This window comes from Poecile atricapillus, chromosome 11 (assembly GCF_030490865.1).
Source record: "Poecile atricapillus isolate bPoeAtr1 chromosome 11, bPoeAtr1.hap1, whole genome shotgun sequence".
In the NCBI taxonomy this organism is placed as follows: Eukaryota; Metazoa; Chordata; class Aves; order Passeriformes; family Paridae; genus Poecile; species Poecile atricapillus.
This window is the reverse complement of record NC_081259.1, coordinates 8,649,642-8,672,220: the sequence shown is the minus strand read 5'-3', so window position 1 is coordinate 8,672,220 and position 22,579 is coordinate 8,649,642. Positions and strand designations below refer to the sequence as shown.

Sequence of the window (22,579 nt, the reverse complement as noted above, 5' to 3'; positions counted from 1 at the left end):
GATACACATTTCCCTGCTGACCATGGGGGAAAGGCTAAAAAAACCCACAATTTCAGCCTCAGCAGTGGGAAGGTTTGTTATAAAATTCTGGAGGAAGGTTCAGGAGATGAGGCAATTTCACGAGAGCCACTTCACTCATTGTTTGCTAACACAGCTTCAAAGTTCCAAGCCACATTAAGTCAGCCAATGTGGGTAATACTCAGCCCTGGGAAATGGCTGCTCAAGCAACTTCTGACTGATATTTTTATCCAGCATAAATAAATGTCATGTCACCAGCCTGCCTCATGCAATGTGAGAGTGACCAACCATCACTTTTAGGGGAATTTTGCCTTTCCCATCATATTTAGCACTGGTCAGCACTTTTCCTGACCTGTAAGCAAGCCTGCTAATTTTTTGAAAATTAGGCAACACCAATCATTTCAGCCCAACCACTTTATTTATTTATTTGTTTGTAATGTTTGGCAGATGTATTTAACAGCTGCTAAAGGTGAAGCTCAGTGAAACAGTTAGCACGTATTTGTGCAGGCAAATACAAAAATAACTCAAAAGAACAGGCCCCAGGACGGGTTCAGACCAGCACCCAGAGGTTCATAGTGTAATTCAAAATTTGGCAAATCCTTTTGGCTGGACTCTGCTCTCATTTATGTCTGCAGAACTGGAGTCTGGAATTACCCTGGTGTGCAGGGCTGCAGAAGTATCCTGCATCAGCTCAGTTTCACTGGCTGTCCCCCAAAATCAGTATTTTTTGCTTCTAGGTCAGTCAGGCCTTTCAGAACAGACTTCTGTCTGTTGCTTTAATATTATACCACTGTTGAAAATAAAGGGGGGCAGATTCTTCACTTTCTGAGTCGTACAGAAATGGAAATTATTTTCACTTCGGTGTTGCTATTTTTCCTTTTTTTTTTTTTTTTTTTTTTTTTAACTGATGCCTGCATCTGTTTTTCTCCAAACCTGACAGACAACTGGATTTTCTTGTTATTGCACCCAACGCATTTCCTCTTTCTTTCTGTTGTTAGACTTCTGGCAAAGGCAATCAGCAAGACCTTACATTTTCTCCTTTTTGCCCACAACCCCAATTCCAAGGCTTAACTGGCTTTCTGGGAAAGGTGACTCACGGGGACGTCTTCGAAGCGGATGCCGGTGACGTTGTTGTTGGGGCAGCTCTGCCAGGCGTTGTTGAGGCGGAAGGCGAGGGCACTCGTGTGCCGCCCGTCCAGCGCCGCGAACTTGCGGAACGTGCAGTTCTGGATGTTGATGGGCCCATCGTAGAACTGAATCCCTCGGATGGGAAAATCCCTAAAATACATTCAGAGGAGACAGAGAGACTTGGTCATGACACGTTAGCATCAGGAGAAGGTGCATTCTAGACACGCACAGTCCCACAGTGCTTGTTTCGTGGCTGCTTTCATTTCTTGCAGCCCATAGGATGACTCCTAAGTTCCTGCTTTGGAAGAGAAGGGATTTCCTTTCTTTTCAGCTCTGTAAAGTCCTCTTATCCTTGCAAGTTCAGCTCAAGTTCTCTCATGTTGAACAGATCATCTTTATTTAGTCTGTACTTCCTCAGGGAAGGAAGTAACAGCAATGGCAAAGGACTGACCTAAAGATGAATAAATTCATGTTTGCCATCAGAAATGAGTTCTGCAGCAGTGAAACCTGAAACTCAGCAGAGCTGTGCAGACTCCTTGGGCTGAGTAAAGGCAGGGCTAAAAGAAGTCCCACCACATCTTTCAAAGGGATTTGGAGAGAAGCATTGCAGATCAACTGCAATAAAAAAACAATTGTTTTTGAAAACAAGGAAAGGTCCTATAATCATAGACCTAAGAAGGGTTGAAGGGGCAGATTAATTAGTCTTTATCAGCCTTTTCTGATATCATCTGCAAGGTAAAGCAGACACTTTTCACACCAATTAAAATAACAAGATGCTTAAGGTCTTTAAGAGGCTAAGATAAGACATTTCAAATTTCACTTATGATAAATAAATTTGATCCCTTCCTCATTTGACCCCTTAGAGAATTCCTGCCTCTTCCAGTGCATTTGTTCTGAGTTTCTGCATACCACATCCAATATGAAATACGTCCACATATTTATATATATATGTGCGTGTGTGTGTGTGTGTGTGTGTGTGTGTGTGTGTGTAAAGGATATTAGGAGAATCATAGCAGAATGGGTTTTCATTATTGGTATAGTTTATAATAAGTCTCCAGCATCACTGTTGACAGCAAAATTGAGGCCTGCAATATGGCAGAAAAGCACCAGCTGAGCTGTTTGCTTACTGTGGGGCTACTGTGTGAGTAACTGTTTTTAGGAAGCAAAAACACTGCACTTGCAAACCAATCCAAAGTACTAAGGTCTAGGAAGAGGCCACACATGAAGTTCACTGGCCATTTCAAAACTGCTTAACAAAGGCATCAAAGTCCTTTGCAGGAGCACCAGTAACAGCAGCACTGAGCACTCCCATGACAAGCCCAGGAAGGGGCTTCCATGAGCCTTCCTGGCAGCTGAGGGAGCTCAGCTCATTGCTCAGCACTGCTGATCACATGTACAGCGGTGCCCTGCTAGCACAGAGTGCTCTTGCTGTCCTCTCAAATCCCCTTGCAAAGGGGAGGGGGAAGGAAAGAGGAGCTTGATCTGTCTTGGCAGCCTGCAAGGATGTACCTGCCAGCAGCAGCTGCACAGTGAAGGCTCTGGGATTGGGAGACATGAAATGAAATCCTTTCTGTGTAATGGTTATTAAACTGAACAGCGCTGAGGAAAGCACACTGGGCTGGAGTTTGTGCTGGGAGCGGGAACCGTGAGTGCTTTGGTGTGCTGAGCTCAACTTACGGGCCGATGGGCAGGGTCCTCCCCCTGTGATCCAGACCTCCAGGCCCCCAGATCTCGTTGTCCATGGTCTCAGTGCCCAGGTTCCCACTCTCACCGACAAACAGGCTGTTCTTGATTTCCTGCTTCGAGCCGTCATCATGAGGGAAGGTCCCACCACTGAGGAGAAAGGGCTGGAGGTGAAAGGGCTGCTCACACCCAATGTGAGGTGAAAGGAGTGCTCACTCAGTGTGAGGTGAAAGGAGTGCTCACACCCGGTGTGAGGTGAAAGGAGTGCTCACACTCAGTGTGAGGTGAAAGGAGTGCTCACACCCGGTGTGAGGTGAAAGGAGTGCTCACACCCGGTGTGAGGTGAAAGGAGTGCTCACACTCAGTGTGAGGTGAAAGGAGTGCTCACACTCGGTGTGAGGTGAAAGGAGTGCTCACACTCGGTGTGAGGTGAAAGGAGTGCTCACACTCAGTGTGAGGTGAAAGGAGTGCTCACACCCGGTGTGAAGTGAAAGGAGTGCTCACACCCGGTGTGAGGTGAAAGGGCTGCTCACACTCAATGTGAGGTGAAAGGGCTGCTCACACTCAGTGTGAGGTGAAAGGAGTGCTCACACTCAGTGTGAGGTGAAAGGAGTGCTCACACCCGGTGTGAGGTGAAAGGAGTGCTCACACTCGGTGTGAGGTGAAAGGAGTGCTCACAGCCAGCCCCACCACTGTGCCGAGGCTGCCATAGCCTGTGCCACACTCACCTCGCCAAGGTCAGGCCGATGCCATTGTCAGCAAACCTGCCAAGAGAAGAGAGATGTGTTAGAAGAGATTTGGGGTTGCTTTGGTTTATCACGTCAAACTATAACAAGCAAACTAGGGGAGGAAAGCAGGGATTAATTACTGTACAGTGCTCAGGGGAAACTCGGGTTTTTCCAGACTTGTTCCCTGTCCAGTTTTAGAAGATCTCTTTTGGCACATCTTGCAGAATATGCAGATCACATGAAGCAGCAGACACACACCTGATTGCTCCCGCTGGGGTTAAGATGGGGATTGCTAGCCATAGTTTACTTGCCTGATAAAGCTTTTCTCTTTGTCTAATGATCACACACTTTTCTCTGGTAGATAAAAAATCATGCTTATCTCCCACTCTAACCAGCTCTTATTATTTAATGGTGCTTTGCCTTACACACTGTGCTTCCATGTCTTCATGCTTCACAAACTGCTTCCACAAAAGAGCTTTGCAATGGATAAAAAAAAAGCAGTTTGTTTTTTCTTTCCTCTACAGGAATACAGAAATCAGAGCTTCCTTATTAAAAATAAAAACAAAAAATTGAATATCTTTCTATTTTGCTGAAATTTCAAGGTAAGATAAATCACAGATGTTGGTACTTGACTCCTGCTTAGGGAAATGCTACAATTAACTGATAGTTTGAGTCAGTATTGATGGTGTCTTCACGCCGGCATCACTTCCCACGTCCGTCACTGGTGCTGGCAGTGGTTTGGGAGCAGATCCCCTCACTGTGCTGCTGTCTGTAGGTGGCAGCCCTTCCCACCCGATCGACCCCTGCCTCCCTGCAGGCCACATTAACGCTGGCCCTGTTAATGGCATACATAAGTCTTTCTGTAGCAATAGAAATGGAAATGGCTCTGGCTATAAAGACAATTACAGTTTGATGGCTGCTTCCTCCAATTCACACACGCTCAGAGATTTGCTGCTGGAAACTCATAAAGCATTTGGTGTTTTATCACCCTCCACACACTGCCTTTGCTCCATCAGCAATGCAAATGTCCCAGTGACCCGAGGGGGATCTGTGAGGACAACACTTGCTGGCCGTGGAGCGGGGTGGATTCCTGTGGGTCATTAACAAACACAAACTCTATTGCTCAATATGACATTTCTGAGTGTTGTGCTACAGCCCCATTCTCAGCAGGTCACCATTGCCAGCTTATCCCACTGGTTGCTTTGAGAGGTTTGGGTCACTCAAAGGCAAGGCAGCTCTAGCTGGGAATTGGAGCAGGTATCAGCGTGGCAGCCATTCCCACAGGGCTATCACAATATGCCCGTAAAGGGGCTTCTTCCTTTTTCTCCACTTCGTTAGGATTGATATTGGGAGCCTGGCTCAGAAACAGAAACTGCAGCAGATCATCTGTTTTCAAGTGCAAAACAAATATCTGCTCTGGCCAGTGCAGGAAATGGCCTTCAAAGAGTACAACCTGCACTTGCCCAGACTCTCTCCCTTGCTGTTGTGATGCATAGTTTTATGTCTGCTTCATCAGTACCTGCTTATTCAGCATTACATTGAACCACATAAAACTGATCTGTGACCAGGCTGAGCCAGGAAAGGAGGTGCACTTCACTGTTTTCTTTTCAAAGCACCTCATTTTTCATGTTAAAAAAAAAAAAAAAAAAATAGGTTTTAGTTTTAGTTTTTTGCTTCTGTGTGTCCCTGTGTGTGTGTATTGCGACCATTTATGAATGCTGGTCATAATCACATAGAGGAACAACCTGAGGGATCCTCGGCTCAGACAAAGCAGGTTTGTGTAAAATAATGCCTGTGGTGGCTTAGCATTTCATCTTCATTTCAATCTTGGCCATATGAAAGGTGCAAAGCGATATAAATAGTCTGAACCACAGCTATGCTTGCCATAAACACCAGGCTGAACTCTGAGAGTTGAAATAAGGCAAAACTCACTGGCAGTTGTCCAGCCACACATCTCCACCTCGCAGCCAGGCCCCGTGATCCTGATTCTTGTAGGCAATAAAACGCTCAATTATTGCAGGTTCCCTGGGCTTCAAAGGATCAGCATCCTTGTGTGGGCTGTACCTGCAAGCAGAAGGAGAGAGGAAAGGTTGCCTGCATGGTGCTGCTAAACCTCTGGTTTATGGGAACTCAGGAACAGCTTTGGGACCACAGTCCATCCACGTAGCGTGTCTGCTCAAGCTGTGATGGCCAGACCCAGCTGCCAAGGGAAGGAAGGTCCAGGCAAGGCAGTTCTAATGACCTGCTCCAAGTTTCCTTTCACCTTTCCGGTATTGTATTGCTGATATATTGCTGAAACCATGGAAAGTTTATTATTGCTCCCAAAAGTTCCAGATATTTTTTTAATCCCTGACTGCTATCCTTTAGCATGTTCCTGTTATTTAGATAAATATCCTTTTGTTTTCCCTTTTGAGCATTCTTATCTCCTAACTCTGGCTATACTGTGGCCATGAGTACCACTGCCAAATTTTTCTTGCTGTGGAAAGGAATTAAAGAATCTTGGAGAGGGGCTGAGAGTATGTCCTTCACTACTCCCACTACACAGGACACACGTACAAGATTTATTAACCCTGAAGTTCTCAGTATGATGAAATATTGGCCTGATTTGGTGAAAAAAAAACAGACAGAAGTAGAAACTGCAGCAAAGTGTGCCCTCAGCTGCTCCCTGACAGCTACTGCTTGGGCCACAGGATCTGAGCAAGGTGATGCTGAGCTTGGCTGTCACTTACCCTGTCCTGAGGCACCACGCTCCTTTCTGCTGTTGGAGGAGCATCCTCCATCACTCTACACTGCTTAGAAAACCTGACAGATGAGTATCCAACTCAGTGCCAGCAACGGATGGTCCAGAGATTAAAATTCATTCCTCGCCATGGATAGCGAGGCCAAGCTGTCAAATTGCTAACAGATATTCAATAGCACTTTGCTTTGCTTAATAAGCCATCATATCAATCTAAAACTGAGCATCAGGCTGATAGGGTTCCAATAAATGAATATTGCTTTGGCAGCCTCATCACTGTGAATTTACTTTCAGAGACAGATTTAGTATCAGCTCTTGTGAATTCCCCAGGCATTGTTAAGTACAGATATTTTGAGATTAATTCCAATTTCATTCACATCCATGATAACTGCAGGAACACTACAGGGTCCGGAATCTGACTTGGACATTTAATGCTGTAACTGAATGCAGAATAATCTCTCCAACTCTGTCACTGTCCAGCCTAGCTCACAATTTGCTCCAGCCAGCCCAACTTTAGTCATTTATTCAGTTCAGCCTTGACACATGAAAAGTGGTAAATGGAAGAAATTATCTGAGATGCAGTTTATGCTGGTGGCTAATCCCTGAGCACAACCAAGACTGCAGTATGAGTTGTTTGGCTTCCAAGGGCCATTCCTGCCCTTGTATGGCAAGGGAGAAATTGCCTTTTGTAACCACTAACTGCTCCTGTGGCAGCAGGCAGTTCCTCAAGGCACGTGTTCAGCTGCATGGAGAAGCAGCATCAGGCTCCCAAGAGCAGGCTTCCCTGCAGCTATTTTATATATATTATATATATTATCACATAAGTACTCCCTGTTCAAGCAGATTCTGAAAGAATTAACAAAATCAATAACATTCCCAAGAAATACTTAAATTTCTTATTCCTAAGAAACTTTTGCAGTAAATTCTACCCAGAGGGGCTGTTGACCAGGCAGTGAATTTTCTTATCTAAAAAATTCAAACATCAATGGAACACCCTAGAGCAGATGTAATATCCACGCCAGCTTAGCTCAGAGCTGAAGAACGAGGATGAAACCAGAAGGGTGTGGGTGTTGAGGGTCCCTTATAAAAGAGAATGAAGGGATGAAGTCAGAAATGGCAAAGTGTATCTAAGTGAAGACCTTTCCTCAAAAAGAGCCACCCCAAGGGCTTTGCAATGATTCTTGTGAACTGCCTTGGGGCAATTTCATAGCTTTCAGTCAGTGTTTTGGAGAAGTCTTTTCCAAATCAAACTATGCAAAACACTTTACCTCCCAGAAATCAGTGTCAGGATAGGTCTTTTGTCCTTGGCAGAGGCTGGGGTGGTTTTAACACCATTATCGATGATCATTCCAGCCTAAAGTAAAACAGAAATGCAGTTACCACAGTATTTATAAATTTTACAGCTCTTTTCATCTCCAGACTCTAGCTACAATTGTTCTAAGCCCAAGTCACCCACATGATGCTAAGAACAGCTTCTGTTAATAACAAGTGAAACAGAGGGCTGCCAGGACTACCCAGACTCGCATATAACCCCCAAAACTGCTGCAAATTTCCAAAGCTGCACTTTTCTCATAACTGCATGTATTCCCATGCACCTAAACCTTCTGCTTCACTCTAAAGCCCTCAGTAACACACAGCCCCACAACATGGCACGCTAAGGAGTAAATAAGCAGAGAAGGCGATTAGACACGCAGCAGTATTTACCCCTCTAGAAGCTGTTCAGTTAATTGCCAGCATTGGCAGCTGAGGTGTATAATTAGACAAGCTGCCAGCAGATGCTCCTGGAGGCAGTATTTCAGGAGCACAGAGGCAAGGCAGCAGCCTGAGCAGAGGGGAGAGGCGCTCTGGATGCCCAAGAGCCAAGCGGAGCAGGTGCTGGCTGGCTCCGAGCGCTCCCGTGCCAGCCCACGAGCTGCCTTATCTGCAGACACAAACAAGCGTGCAGGAGTGGAGTGGAGCAGAAAGCCCAGGCAGTAATAGCTTGCAGGCCCGGGGAGCTGAGCGAGGGGATGGTGTTTGTTCCAAGGGCAGCGTTCCCGTTGCGTGCAGACTCACCCGGTAGTTGGAATGCGCGCGGTTGTTGGAGAATTTCCCCATCGGCATGTGCTCGGAGTAGCCAGGGGAATACATGCCTGCCGAGGGGCCTGTCGGCACGTGGTGCAGGACAAACCAAAAGCCTGTTTCCTGAGAGAGACAAGGGACATCTGAGACTTTGCTGGTCTGCACTAGCCCCAGGAGAGCTCAGCAAAGCCACGAGACGAATGCCAGGAGATTTCAGGACAAATCACAGCCGTTGTGTGCAATGCTCTGAAGCAAAGAGCTTAACGCACATGAACATTGACATTCACCCTTCTGATCTTCAGGGTGCCTTAGGTTAAGTTTTGGCTTCAATACTGAAGCAGAAGTGAGACTTTCCAAACTTAAAAATCAAATAATTTTTATTTAGTTGCCTAAGTATGTATCAAGGAGTCCTAATATAGGTACTCAAGGTTTGGAAGCCTTGGAAAGCCCACATCTCTCTGCTTGAGGCTTGATTTTCTTGTTTTTATGTCTCAGGACAATAAGGGCTCCTGATGTGACCAAAAATGCCTGTGGAATTAGCGTTAGGGCTGACTGAAATTTCAGGACACCATTACTGTACTGCAATCAACAATATAATTGCCAAAAGCTTCTCTGTGACTCCACAGTCACATTTATTTAATTTATTCAGGCTGCACACTGTGGAATTTTGTTAAATCCAGTTCTAGAAACAGCAAGTGACAAGAAGTGTGGAGCAAAAGGAAAACCATTATTTTTATTGGTGACACCAACCACATTAATGTGTGTCTCAATCAAGCAGCTTCAAAAATGTCTGTGTCACAAAAGCAGGTTTTATTCCAGTGAGAGCCTCCCTTAGCCTTGCACGGCTGTCTCTGGCCTGAGCTGTTACCAAATAAGAAACTTGTGCACTCACTTCAGATCCAGCAGCTGCACAGTTTATAAGGTTGTTGTGTGGGTTGGCTATCCAGAAGGTGGATACAGCACTGCAGGTCAGGAAAACAAAGAATAACACAAAAATGACACTTTGAGCACACACCAGTCACCCATAAACTCCCCCAGTGCAGTCAAGGGCTGATACCTCCCCAGATAAGGAGTCCTGCCTAGGGGCAAGAGGAATGTGTTTTTTCTTTCTCTTCTCATACCTCATGTCCTCTGTGGTTTGACAGAGAACGTGGCCTTATCTTTTAAAACACCAAGTATTAAATGAGGAATTTCGACTGGGATTCCAAGCCTGCTATGAAGCTGTCAGATGTCAATCATGTTTTATGATAAGGTAAATATGTTGTTGCACATGTCACAGAACTTTGCCCCCACATAAGCCCTTGGGTTCATTAGAGACTCATTTAACCAAGGAACCCAATGAATTGCCTATTAAGGGCTTTCCAAGTGTACCCCTGTACCTGCCTTTTCCTGCTGCTGCTGTGATTGATTAACTTTATTTGCTCCCACCCTCCTGCACATTTCTTTTGGGACAAAAGCATTCCATTTGTCTAATGCACATAAAAGACACTTAATTGAAAGATTCCCATCAAAGAGGACAGATCAATCCATCCATCATTGTTCATCCTGTGACATACAGGACTCATTAACCAACAGGCACAGGAAACATCCAGCACTTACAGCCAGCAGACTGGCCCCTAAATTTGCTGGGTGAGATTTGCCCTTCTGCAGGATAGGAACCTATGGAACCTTTATGTCTATTTTACTCTTGGTATGAGGGACTTCACAGGGCTTTAGGCCAACTGATTTTGCTGATGCATTTCCGTTTGTCTGACTTTATCATGAAAACATAGCAAAATTTTTCTATTTTGGGCATGGGACTGGCCTAGAAATAAACAAATTTGGATTATTTATAGACCACCTCCTGCTGCGTAGGGAAGGGCAAGGACAGTGTATTTCCACAGTGACCTGCCTTTCATCCTAATCCCATTCTTCAGAGCCACAAGAATTGGGCAGGTTACGGTGTCATTTGGCACAATCCTGTTGTTTTAATTCCTAGCAGCAGCTCCCTGCCTGCCTCTCCCGAGCTGATGGAGCCACAGCTGGTGCTCATCCCCTGTCCCTGCTCTGGGATTAGTGTTGGTGTACTCGTGCACTTCCAGGCTGGATAAGCCCAGTGCTAAACAAGCTGAGCTGTTTTTCTGATCAGACCTTGAATTCTTTTATAAAGGAAGACAGGGCAGATCAAAGTACCATAACACTTTTCCATTAGGAAGGGCTCATTTGTGTAACAGTCTTCAAAATGACCCACAATATATGTCCCTATGCCTATTAAATGAATTATCAGTGGAAAATGAACACAATGGCTAAATAACCCTCATTTTAAAAACGGGGACATTAGGTGTACTTTATAAACAAACACAGATGTGAAAAATTGCATTAATTCCTCTCTCTCCCTTGCCAAACTAAAAAGTTAAAAATATCTTTGTTTGAACAAAACCTCAGTTTCTTCTGAGGACAAAATGGATGATACTGAAATCTTTTCAAAATCAGTTACTATTTCAGATGAGTACCAATGTCATATCATGGCCTGAACTCGGGAACTTTCTGCTGACCCATCAGGTTCAGGACTCCGCAAGGCAGGGCTGCACACTTTGAAAGAAAGATTTACAATATTTTAGGTGGGAGAATTATACCCTAGGTCTGTAGGCATCTGAATAGCACAAGGATAAAAACCGCAGGGAAACTGCTCTCCCAAATGTGGGAGAGCCCAGCCCAGACCCCTACAGATGTCTACTCAATCACATACATAGAATGCTGTCTGTTATGGCTAAATCCTGCAAGGAGAAGGAAGAGAAGAGAAGAGGAAGGCTCCCACTCACCTACAGTCCTGCCTGGGCTTAGGGATGTACCCTGGGTAAGCTCCCTCTGTGATCAGCTTGCACATCCTGCTGTCTCGGTCGGAGGGGAGCAGGGTGCTGGGTTTAACCAGCAGCCCAAGGCAATGGTCAAACGTGTTGCGCTCTTCTGGTCCATCCTCCGTGAAAAAACAATGGCCCAGAGCATCATAACCCACCACATCCTTCACCTGCATGAACAAAACAAAGGGCAGTGTTAACGTTTTATGCTTCAGCCACTGCACAATTAGAACAAACTTTAGTGTGATGGCACATAGGAGCCTCAGTACCCTTTTGAACTCAGGATCTATAACCAAAACCAAAAGCAAGATCCCTCTCAGCCCTTAAGAGCTTATAGTCTAAGCAATAACTCTAACACTTAATTAGAATTTGTCATCACCTAGGAAATGCTCATTCCATTCTTTTGTTTGCCTGTGAAATCGGAGACTGTCTTAGCATGAGGCTGGAAAAATCACAGAGTGGGAGATGAGGAGAGGAATTAGATGTTCAAGTCACATCTGGGCTCATTCATCTTCATGTGGAGTTACATGAGCAGCTACATAAAATGCAACACAAAAATGCAGCTGAGATGAAAAAATATTTTTCCAGGCTATCAGAGAGGTAGGAGGTTGTTTTCCAGACAGGCTGGCTTTTGACCTGATATTTTTTTTTCAAGTTGTTGACAGAAGATTTGCTTGACCCCGAGACAAATCAGCTGGTGTTAATCAATGCTGTTCTGGTTTTGGTTTGGATGTTGTTAACATCGGGACACTGTTGGTTGGACAGAACCACACCCCTCACTCACACTGCTGGAAGATCTGAGAGCAGGAATGTGAGTTTGAAGCCTAAGGATAGGACAAGATGGGAAGCAACAGCCCTTGGACACACAGAAAATCAGTTGTCAGTGCATATATCTGGCACATAGAAAATTAATTTCAGATCCCCATTGACAACGGAAAGGTCTGGATCTCCTGGGCTCTTTCCTTGCTATTCCCATCAGCCACCATCCAACAATCACCTTGGACTCAGGAAACCTCCCTAGCGAAGGTTAACCTGCCACAAATGTGTTCCTCGAAATGCTTCTGATGGAACAGCAACAGTCAGGGGACAAAGGACAGTATTAACCTGGAGAGAAGATCTGTTCATGATGCTGTCACTGAGAGACCAAGTGCTTGGGCATTCAAGTGCTTGAACTGCTTTTATAAACAGCCTTGAGACATCTTTGTCACCTTCATGCCTCATTCCTGGGGCAAGGAGCACCAATTTCAAATAAAATCCCAGGATTAGTGTTGAAATGATTACAAATATGTTTTCACATGAGAACAAACATGCTGATTGCCAAATCTATTACTGGCTTACAACCACGCAGACTTCTGTTATGTAGCATCCATGCTCCAGTGTAAATACTCAAATCTCTGAGCACAAGTCATCACAGTAAATTAAACACTGCTAAAATAATCTGCAAAATGGTACATTCCATTGAGCTACCTCATTGAAATTCACTGCTAACTTCCCCGGCCTAATAAAATGATAGATTTTGCAAGGTTTAGCCTTCTTTATTTAGGTGTAAAATATATGTACTAAACTGTATCCTCTCAGAAGAATGAACTATCCCAGCCTTGTTACGATAAAGGCTTACAGGACAGAACATTTCAGGAGTGAGCAACATTCAGAAGAAGGTTTCCAACATGTAGAAGGAGTCTTTTAACCACAGAGATGTCTGAATTCCACAGAAACTGCCACTGAATCCTATTAGCTTTCTCTCACAGGACAGTAATACCAAAAAGACACATAAGCAATGGTGTTGGGACAATTAGATGATGGAAGCATTTTCCCTAGAGAAATGTTTGCCACTTCAGCCATTTATCTTCCCAGCTGGCAACACTGCACCAGGACAGGGACATGGAAACTCGCAGTGACCAGACTCAGCTGGGGCAAAGCAGGGGAATGCTATCCCAGGGGATCACATCTCCCAGAACAGTGAGACAAAACAGGAGCAGGCTGAGAAAGGACTGTGCACTGGCAGAGAGGCTCAGAGCCAGCAGATGCCTGTTCTCCTAATTCATCCCTGAAAGCCCACAGAACAAGAGGGAGTTAGCAACCAGGAATCTGGTCCCTTAGGCATTTGTCATCCTCTCTTTGATTAATAATTTCCCCACAACCCATCTCTCAGTCTCCTCTAACTTGTTTCCTGTGTCTGTTTCCATGCACAAGCCCACTACTGAAATGCTTGGATAGCAAACGAGATGCCTGTTCCAAAATCATCCTTCTAATGTATTCAATTTTTCTTTGATTAAAACCTTGCTAATAGTCCATAATCTTACATTAACCATGGGTAATTTAGAGCCAGATAATGCCCTTCCTGGCAAAACAATTGCTGTGAAAAATAGCTGGCTTAGTAAATGCAGATACCACTGAAGCTGTTAGCACAACCTCTTATTCCATGAGGTGCAGGTCTCCCCTGAATCCTGCCAGACTATTTACTGACCCCCATTTAATTCCCTTCCCCAGTGGCTGCTTCTACTTTAGCCTTCACACTGGGATCCAATGGAGAGGGTGGGAATCAGAGCAAAGTTTCATCCCTGGGATTGCAGTGGTGTAACTAGGTGGTTTTTTGGACAATATATTGCAGAAACATTGGGTAACTATTGCATTTTAAAACAATAATTATGGTGAGAAACTCACTTTTAAAGATTTGTTTCCAGAAGGACCCACTGTGCCCCTCAGCTAACATAAATTTACATGCAAGTGCAGAATAACCCTTCAATGAGGTGAGCTAACATTGAGACAGCTACTCCTAACAGACTGTGCAGACCCCCAGATAAACACCTGTCATCAGAAAAAACAGGATACTCTTTTCTCCTAGACTTTTCAGTAGCTATGAGTATCCATGAAGTGACATGAGAAAAGTGGCAGCAAAGCAAGCAGGAGAGCCTGTATGTAAATTACCTGCCTGCTTTAATGACAGTAAAAAACAACTGATGCCCCTCTCCCATTTATTAAAACATTTGCACAGGTGCTCTACAACACTCATGCAAGAAGCACCTCTGAAACCAACAACTTAATGTTAAGGACATCATTAAGTGCTGTCCTATGCTGAAGTTAAAATGTCCAGTTAGAATTTTTATGGTTATTGCCAAAGTGTGTTTTGTGCAAAAATTCATTATCATTAAGGCAAATTTTCCCTCAGCAAAGTTCACTTTGGATCACCTTGACCTCTGAGGGAAAGAATGCTACCCGGGGAAAGACAGAGCTCATTGTATTTGCATGAATGGTGCTCTTGCACGTAGAAACAGGTGGTGCTGCCCAAGTAAAAAGATGATAAGCAACTGGGAAATGTAGATAATAACTGCTGTAGTCATCAGAGCCCACTGTGGGTGTCTTTGAATGTATGTGGGGGAGAAGGAAGAGGAAAGGAAGGAAATTAGAGTCAGAATGCAGATGAGGAGATTGTGGTGGGATCACCTGATGAATCAAGGCATGGAGCTGCTGACTGCAGATGTGTATCAGAGCCATGGAACAACACCTAAGTGATGCAACACTGGAGCACATTTTCTGTGATGTAACTGAACAAACTTGATCAGACTACTTTAGTTCACTGGGGCTTTCCTTTCAGCCATCAGAAATAATGATGAGGTTAAAAAAACAAGACAAAACGAGTATAGGTAGAGCTTCATATTCACACATTTTGATAAACTGAAATCAATAGGGGTTATATTTACTAACTAATATCCTAAATTTTAAGATTTCTCTTGGGTGCTTTGTCATGGAGGCAAAGTATGATCATTTAGGGCATTGTGGTTGTTCAATAACAGCAAGAGAATCAAGTTGCTTTCATCAGCTACATCAGCCTGTCCAGATTTCACTCTGCCATCTTGGCTGGAAAAGCCTGAGCACGTGGATTTCTACACCACAGATCTCCCATGGCACAGTTGATGCCCAGAGAAAGCACAAGAGAAAAAATTATTTCCAAATTCTCTGCATGAACCCATCCATCTGACTGATAAGAAAAATGCCAGGCTCTGGGCATTTGGTTTGGCAACAGGGAATGAAGATCTGACATTGGATCCAGAAGAGCTGCAGCTCATCAGCCTCTGTGCAGCCTCTGTGCAGCCTCTGTGCAGCCAGGGGATGTTTATGGTGCCACTGGTGACAGCCCATCACAGTGTGACAAATGAAACCTGCAATGCTGCCCTGCCACCCTGCACATTAATTGTGTATTAAGCCCCTCTGCTGGGCAAATACCTCATGACCCTGAATGACTTACATAATTTATACAGTAAAATGTCTCTTTAATCCAGAAGGCATGGTCATTTTGGTCGGTTTTCAAGATCATGTTATAAACTTAGAAGGACAGAGGCCAAACCCAAAACCTCAGATTCATAAATAGCAGATAAAAGCTGCTCTGCTTCTGAAACTGCAATTTAAGTGCCCTTTGTTCAGATTCTGTGGATTTTAATTATGCCTGGGACTCTCCCTTCCAACGCTGGCACTTCTAGAGGTATGAACTCCTAATGCACAGTGACCATCCAGGTTACACCTGCCAATGATATGTTTCCTCTTAAAATTCTGTTATATATAGCAGCAGGGCTCTTGACAGTACAAATTCTCCTCTTCAGGGCTTGGATACGCTTTTTCCTTTTGGAATACACTGCCATTTCACTGACTGGGTAAGAGTTCTTTGCCTAGAAAAGTCCTGCATCTTTAAGATTTCCTTCTTGAAGATCATCCAGTCCCCCTGGACACTTCTGCCCTTCAGGACCTGCCTTTCAAGGGACTCTGTCAAGCAGGTTCCCAAACAGGCCAAACTCTGCCCTCTGGAAATACAGGGCTGTTCTGCTGAACCCCTCCTTACTTCTCTAAGAATAGAAAACTGCTATAATTTTGTGATCACTGTGCCCAAGACAGCCTCTAACCATCCCATTACCCACAAGTCCTCCTCTGTTCACAAACAACAGGTCCAGCACCCTTACCCCAAAAACAAAGGCACCTCTAGATCTGGGGAGAATGTCAACATGTCCTTGACATCTCTGGTGTGCTGTAACTTGTCTGGTAACCACCAGTCATTCTAGAGATTTATCCTAAAAGACTTCTTGTTATGGAGTGCAACTCAAGCAAATCACTGTTCTGTGAGTGCTTAATGTTATGTATGGCGTTGCAAACCTAAACCTTTATTACAGGAAAGATGAGGCACACTTAAAGCTTCTGATTATCCTCTTTAAATAGAAAACTGTCTACAGAAAGATCCAACCACTCATTAGAGATGGGCTGGTCTGCAGACACTGCAGTACCCAGACAATGCTCTGCTCACTCCGAGTCACACACAGCCCCAGTGCCACAATGGCAGGTCGAGATACTCCTTATTTATCCAGGGTGGGAAGAGTCAGGCATTGGTTTTAACATCAAAACGCATAATTCTGCAATAATTAAGCTCTACTCATGCTATGAGGAAGTTTTTTTGCTGCTGCCATTATCTCTAAGGCAGACACTGGAACTTCTTACCAGTAAACCATTGGATCCATGGACTGTGACACAGCGGGAGAAGGTGTTGTGGATGGAGGTATCCTTCACATATGTTGGAGGGTTGTAGCCTCCTTTCTCATCCACATCTCCAGCCATATGGAAATGAATTGGGTAATGCCCCATTGTCTGCTGGCCCATGTATTTCAGTTCTAGACCTTCAATGTGGGTAGCCTTAAAATCAAGACCAATCTGGAGAACAAAAAACAACAGTCAAGAAGCGCACAAGAGAAACACTCTCCCACTTTTGAGGGCAAGGAGAGGGAACACAGGCATAGGAAGGGTTGCACTGTATCTGCTGGAAATATTTACTCTGTGGAGGGAAGTGTGTGGCTGCAGGGCGAGGGAGAGAGGGGCTTGGTGGCTAAACAGACCAGAACTGCTCTTCAATTTCCCCACTGCTGCCATAGACACATTTAACTTAATTTTAGAAGGATAGCAATTTATATTTATCATTGTCTGTGGGTTTCAGCCAGCTGGGTTCAAATCGAACTTCCTGGGCTAAGCACCACCAGAAATCTAGGGAAAACTGGGATTGGGACATGGAAACTTTATCTCAGGTGTGTTGATCATCAGCCTCACTGGCTGAGCAATGTCTGCAGGGGCATGAATGCACTTCAAAGCCGAAGCACAGGCAGCAGCCAGAGGGTGGATCTGCTGCGCTGTGGGGAGAGGTTCTTTGCTCAATGCCTGATGAGGAATTTTTCCCTTCCTGCATCTTGGCTTCCTTGTTATGTGAAGGTGTGACTGGGAGAAGGAAAGGACAAGCAAAGGGCTCCAGCCTTACCTTGATGTGTCCCCCAAAGGTGTCAAAATCGAAGAAGGAGCACAACTTGTTGCTGTACTCATAGCACTGCTGCTCCATCTCGCCCATCACCACGACGTTGCGGCTCAGCAGCCCCACTTCTGCCCTCATGTCGACACCATCGACGACCTCACCAACGTGCAGGTATGTGGCTTTCCCTAAAGGAACCAGATCCAGTTTCAGGATTACTCTGCCAATGCTGCTGGCTTCCCGTGGGCTTCCTGTGGTGGGGCTGGCTTGCTAATGAAAGGAGCGAGCGAGTCAGCACAAACTGTTGGCTGACACCTCAAAGGAGAGAAGGCTGGAGCACAGGTGACACCCAAGGTCTTGGTGAGACATTTGCAATGGAGGAAGTGGGATTTTTGGTCTTAGGTTGCTTCATTTTTCCAGGGAGTTAAACCAACAGTCTGTTAGACAAAACACATTTCCTACCTTGAAAAGGAACTGCGTACTTTGGGTTACAACAGTCTGTGTATGAACATCCAATCCAAAAATCCCTGATGATGCAGCTACTGAAAAGCCTAAATCACCAGGGTTAGCACAGCATGTCCCACAGTAAGACATGGGGAGCTGCTCAGACCCACAGCACTACTCTCAGGCAAGCATCAGATCCTGCTGACACCATGGCTGTTGATGCAAGCAAGGAGCAGAGTGGGCAGAAAGGCTCATGGGAATTGTGGCTTGGGACAATCACAGCTGCTCACCAAGTTTATGGGCTGTAAAACTTCCAACTCCCTGTCCTCCCAAACCTCTCCATTTTAGATCTATCCTCACATCTCCAATTTACCCCCAAGGCTTCCTCCTGCCCCGGTGTTAATGAGATCTTCCATCCTTTACCTCCCTTTTCCAAGCCATCTTGCTCATAACATCTTACACACACACCCTCCTCCATGGAAGGGTTAAAAGCACAGAAAACATTCCCTGGCCTGACCACAAAGAGGGGAAGTCCAGGCAGTGGGGATGTCTAGAAAGCAAAGCATCTCTTTGCTGTAATTTCATTCAAACATATTCCTACTACCTCCTTCCTTCCGCAGGTTTTTGTAGAAAAAAGTCAGCTGGGAAAAGGTTTATCTTACTGACTCCATTCTGTATTATTCCAGTAAAAATAAGTAATAAACTCTTTAAGTAAACACTGAACTTTAAGGAATGCTACACTTGCATGTATTTAATTTCCATGGAATCGTTCAAATCCTTAATTAGAAACAAATGGCAAGCCTGAAGCCTGGATATGGCTGCAGAGCACTTTATGCTTAAGCAGAAGTGCCAAGTCAAGGGGAGGATTTTGAACACTGAAACAATATTATTTTTAACCAAAACATGATGCTTTGAGTGTATAAAAAAAAATAAGCAAACACCATTCACTCCCTCTTCTCCTGAAGCTGGAAGCAGTGTAGTTTGATGGCAATATGGGATTTGGGAAGGATGAGTGCTCCACCCTTATCTGAGACTGCTGTGTTGTAGAATAGGGTTCACGCCACAATATGTGCCTTCTGCCTTGGCACCTCTGCCTTCAAAATCATCTGATCTTGTGGAAAACACTCTCTGTAACTAGAGGTGATGGCCAAAGAGCTGTACACTCATCTCAGAAGTGAAGGGCTGCAAGGGACCCTGGATTTGCACCCCACCCACTTCTGCCATTGTCTTCCCAGAGGGTCCTGGCATTACCCAGGCCGTGCTGTTGCCCTGCAGCCAGTGAGCCTCATCAGGTGTGTGGCCAAAACCAGACTGAACCCATCCAAAAACCAGCAGCTTTGCTTCCTTTATTCACATACACAAAAAGAGCCACTACAGTGAGTATCCTCCACATGAGGATTCTCCATGCTGGAGCCTAGAGTGAGTCTGTAAAGGAGCAAAATTTCTCCTCATGGAACTATTTTTAAGCTGATATTTTTCAGTTTTCCCCAGAGCTGACCTCTCCTTGATTTACTGAAATGCAGGAAGAATTTTAGATAATCATAAGAACATACTATTTGAAGGCACATCTCCAGGATTTGTGGCAGTGAAATTAGATAGGCAGTTTTGTTATTCCTGTGATGAGCTCTAGAATAATAAATGTCATGCTTGCATGTATTTAATTTAATTTAACACCAGTCCAGACATGCAAAACAGGGTAAGCACTGACAGGAATGTTAAATACGGACTAACCAGTTTCTAAATATAACTTCTTGGGTGCATGTTTTTCACTCCATGCTTTTGCTGATTTGACATGTTTGGAGATAAAAGGAGAGACGGAAAGCAATCCCCTTCCAAAGTAAAAGCGGATTTTGAATAATAGCTCCTTTAATAGAGTTTTGAAAAACAAACCACTTCTCAAGGCAGACAGAAATTTAAGCTCCTTTCAGCAAAGGGGCTGAAAGAAGCTTGTGGGAGACTGAGCCTGGCATGGGAGCCCTTGTGTGCTGTAAACGACTGCTGGGAACCAGCACTACAACCTCAGGCACTTCCCATGGGACCAGGAGCACTGTGAGGGGCATTTACAGACACGTGCCACTGCCAGGGAGCTGCCTGGGGCGTGTTTGGTGGTGGGCAGGAAAAAAAAAAACCACAAAAGAGTCTGCTCTGTGGTGAGTTCAGGGAGTTCACACGAGGATGGCAGCATCTCACTCTGCAGAGCTACAGGTTTGAAATTTGGCTGCTGCTCACAGCTGGCACATGGAGCCTTCCCAGAGAGCAGCCAGGATAGCTGAGACCCTGGGCACTGACCATGGGCAAGCCCCAGCCAGGGCTTTGCAAACGGGCACTGAAGTGGTTTGATACTAAAAAGGCAACCCTGTGCTTTGAAAGTGGGAGGAACGTGTTGCTCCTTCAGCAGCAAAGCCAGTGCTGTGATTTCCCAACCACTAAAAAGCCCTGAGGCCACTGATTCACCTTCTCATCCTCTGGGTTAGGGTTTGCTGCATCCCTCATGGACAGAGACCGCCCTGCCAGGCTTGTGCCATATTCTAATCTAAACCAAACACGGCCTTGCAGTGACACGGATCCCGCTCCCCACAGCAGCCCCGTGTGATGGAGCAGGAGAAGCTCCCTGCCTGTGTCATAGCGCTGCCTCCAGAGAGCACAACGGGAATTTACAGGGCAAACTTCCCTAATGTGTGGGCTTGCCTGGTGGAAGTCTTGATTCAGCAAAATATGAGCACATTTCCATGCTCGTTACTCAAGACAGTGACTACTGAAGTCAGCTGTTGGTAAAGACAAGGTAACTATTAAAAGGAAATATATATTAAAATAAACATAGATGATCCACTCATCAAGATCATGCTTATGTCAACAAAGCAATTCAAAGCAGGGTTCCTCCAAATGCTACAAAGGAAAACCTGCCACATGTGAACATAAAACCTGGGTCTTGGGCCTTATCAAACCTGGGAAGGGTGGGATTTTAAAACAATTTAAACTGCTGCAAATGCGGAAGGGTGCTCAGATCTGGTGAGCTAGATCTCTCAGAAAACCCTCCCAGGTACACCCATACATTCCTAAATCCCTTGGCTCCAAATGGCCCACACTGCTAAATCTCCCTTTGAGAAGTGAAACCAACACTAGAAGGTCTGGATTTGGTGAAGATAAAGTAAAGCTATAAAGTAAAGTTCTCCTGGAGTGGAGTATTTTTTTTCTCTAAAGAGTCTTTTCTCCTTTGGGCTCTCTAGGGTAAGACCCAGTGTCTCATTAAGATGTCTCATTTGATGTTTCCTAATCAAGATTTTAAGGGAAATGCTAAACACAATTTGTCTGTTCAACCCATGTGATCCATTGACAGTGAATCCTTCATGGCATCTTTAAAGTCAGTTCTACTCATTGCAGATGCCAGCCCAGATCTGACAGATTTATCATTTTTGCCAAGCACTTGTCATCACTGATGGTAATGCCCCTGTTGCTTATATTTAATAATAAACAAATGTTCACACCGGCATCTTTCAAATCCTCATTATTCTGAATTATCTTGATGGGGTTTGCTGTTGCAACACTGAGCCACAGGCCTGTAACGCAGCATGGTTTTGGTGAGCTGGCTGGATCCTTGAGCCTCACAGTATAACCTGATGTCCTAATCAACAAATATTCCTCCAATCCATAACTTTTACATGGAAAAATAAGTTTTCAGCAAATAGAGGTACAGCAATCAGGCACAAACTCCAGCCTTATGGACTTCTATGTAAACCTGATTGCGATTCTGACAGCTCAGCTCCCAGGCAATGTGCAAAGGTAGAAGGAGCTCTGGAAGACTGTCAGAAAGGACAGTTTCACATGATTTTCTGCCCTGCCCTCAAGCACCAGGGTTGCCTTAAAAGAAGAGTTCTGGGCAAGTTCCAGCCAAAATGATGCCAACTTCTAAACAGAACACCCTAAATCTCTGAAAATATCTGAATTTTGAAAGTGGACTAAATTCTCCCATCCTTACAGCACCAGATGAATGCTGACAGGCTGTGTCTACTACTTATTTATCCTTTTAATTCAAAGTTCTCTGCATGAACAAGATCACAGTAAACTCCTTATCTCTTTAATATTTGCAACCCAATAAGCAGGATTTTAAGAGATGTGTGCTTGAATTCATAGCTTCACCAGTATGTGGGATAATTGGAGTAATTATGCCAGGCACAAATCTTTTTTTCATCCTTTATCAAGAGCATATAGGAGCACAAAAGAGCATTTCATCATTTCTGTTCCATGGTGAAACTTATCAGCATTAGTAGAAACTTCATACAGAGCAACCCAGATGAAGATAAGACTTGTTTCCCAGGGAAACTAGACAAAATACTTGATCTTTCCTACTATCCAGTTCTATCATAACAACACAACCCTTCCTTCCTTCCTCCCTCCCTCCTCCCTCCCTTTGCCCTGCCCTCCCCAAAACCTTGTGAAGCTGGAAGATCAAACAGTTTTAATCTGTTCCCACAGTGTAAATAATCTAGGCACAAAAATGACAAGCAAAAAAAAAAACCAACAAACTAGAGTTAAACAAAGAAAGCAAGTGGAGGAAAAAGTTCCATTTAAGTGAGTGACCATTTGACTGGGAGCAGGACCTGCAGGTCTGGGTCCTCATGCAAACCACACTTACCCATAGGAGCCACAGTTTTCACATCAGGGCAGTTAC

The 22,579-nt window shown here is 44.7% G+C and overlaps 1 protein-coding gene across 2 annotated transcripts in view; it reads right to left on the bottom strand.

Annotated features, from left to right (window-relative positions):
- Positions 1-22,579, bottom strand: part of CEMIP (cell migration inducing hyaluronidase 1) — a 100,773-nt gene that overhangs the window by 8,279 nt on the left and 69,915 nt on the right. For both annotated transcript variants that reach the window (XM_058847106.1, XM_058847107.1), the window contains exons 12-21: positions 17,479-17,654; positions 16,674-16,883; positions 11,157-11,362; positions 9,248-9,317; positions 8,350-8,478; positions 7,563-7,648; positions 5,490-5,621; positions 3,558-3,593; positions 2,824-2,979; positions 1,116-1,296 (exon numbers count right to left, since the gene is read on the bottom strand). In XM_058847106.1, coding sequence (XP_058703089.1) covers positions 1,116-1,296; positions 2,824-2,979; positions 3,558-3,593; positions 5,490-5,621; positions 7,563-7,648; positions 8,350-8,478; positions 9,248-9,317; positions 11,157-11,362; positions 16,674-16,883; positions 17,479-17,654 — 1,382 coding nt within the window. The remainder of the gene's footprint in view (positions 1-1,115; positions 1,297-2,823; positions 2,980-3,557; positions 3,594-5,489; positions 5,622-7,562; positions 7,649-8,349; positions 8,479-9,247; positions 9,318-11,156; positions 11,363-16,673; positions 16,884-17,478; positions 17,655-22,579) is intronic.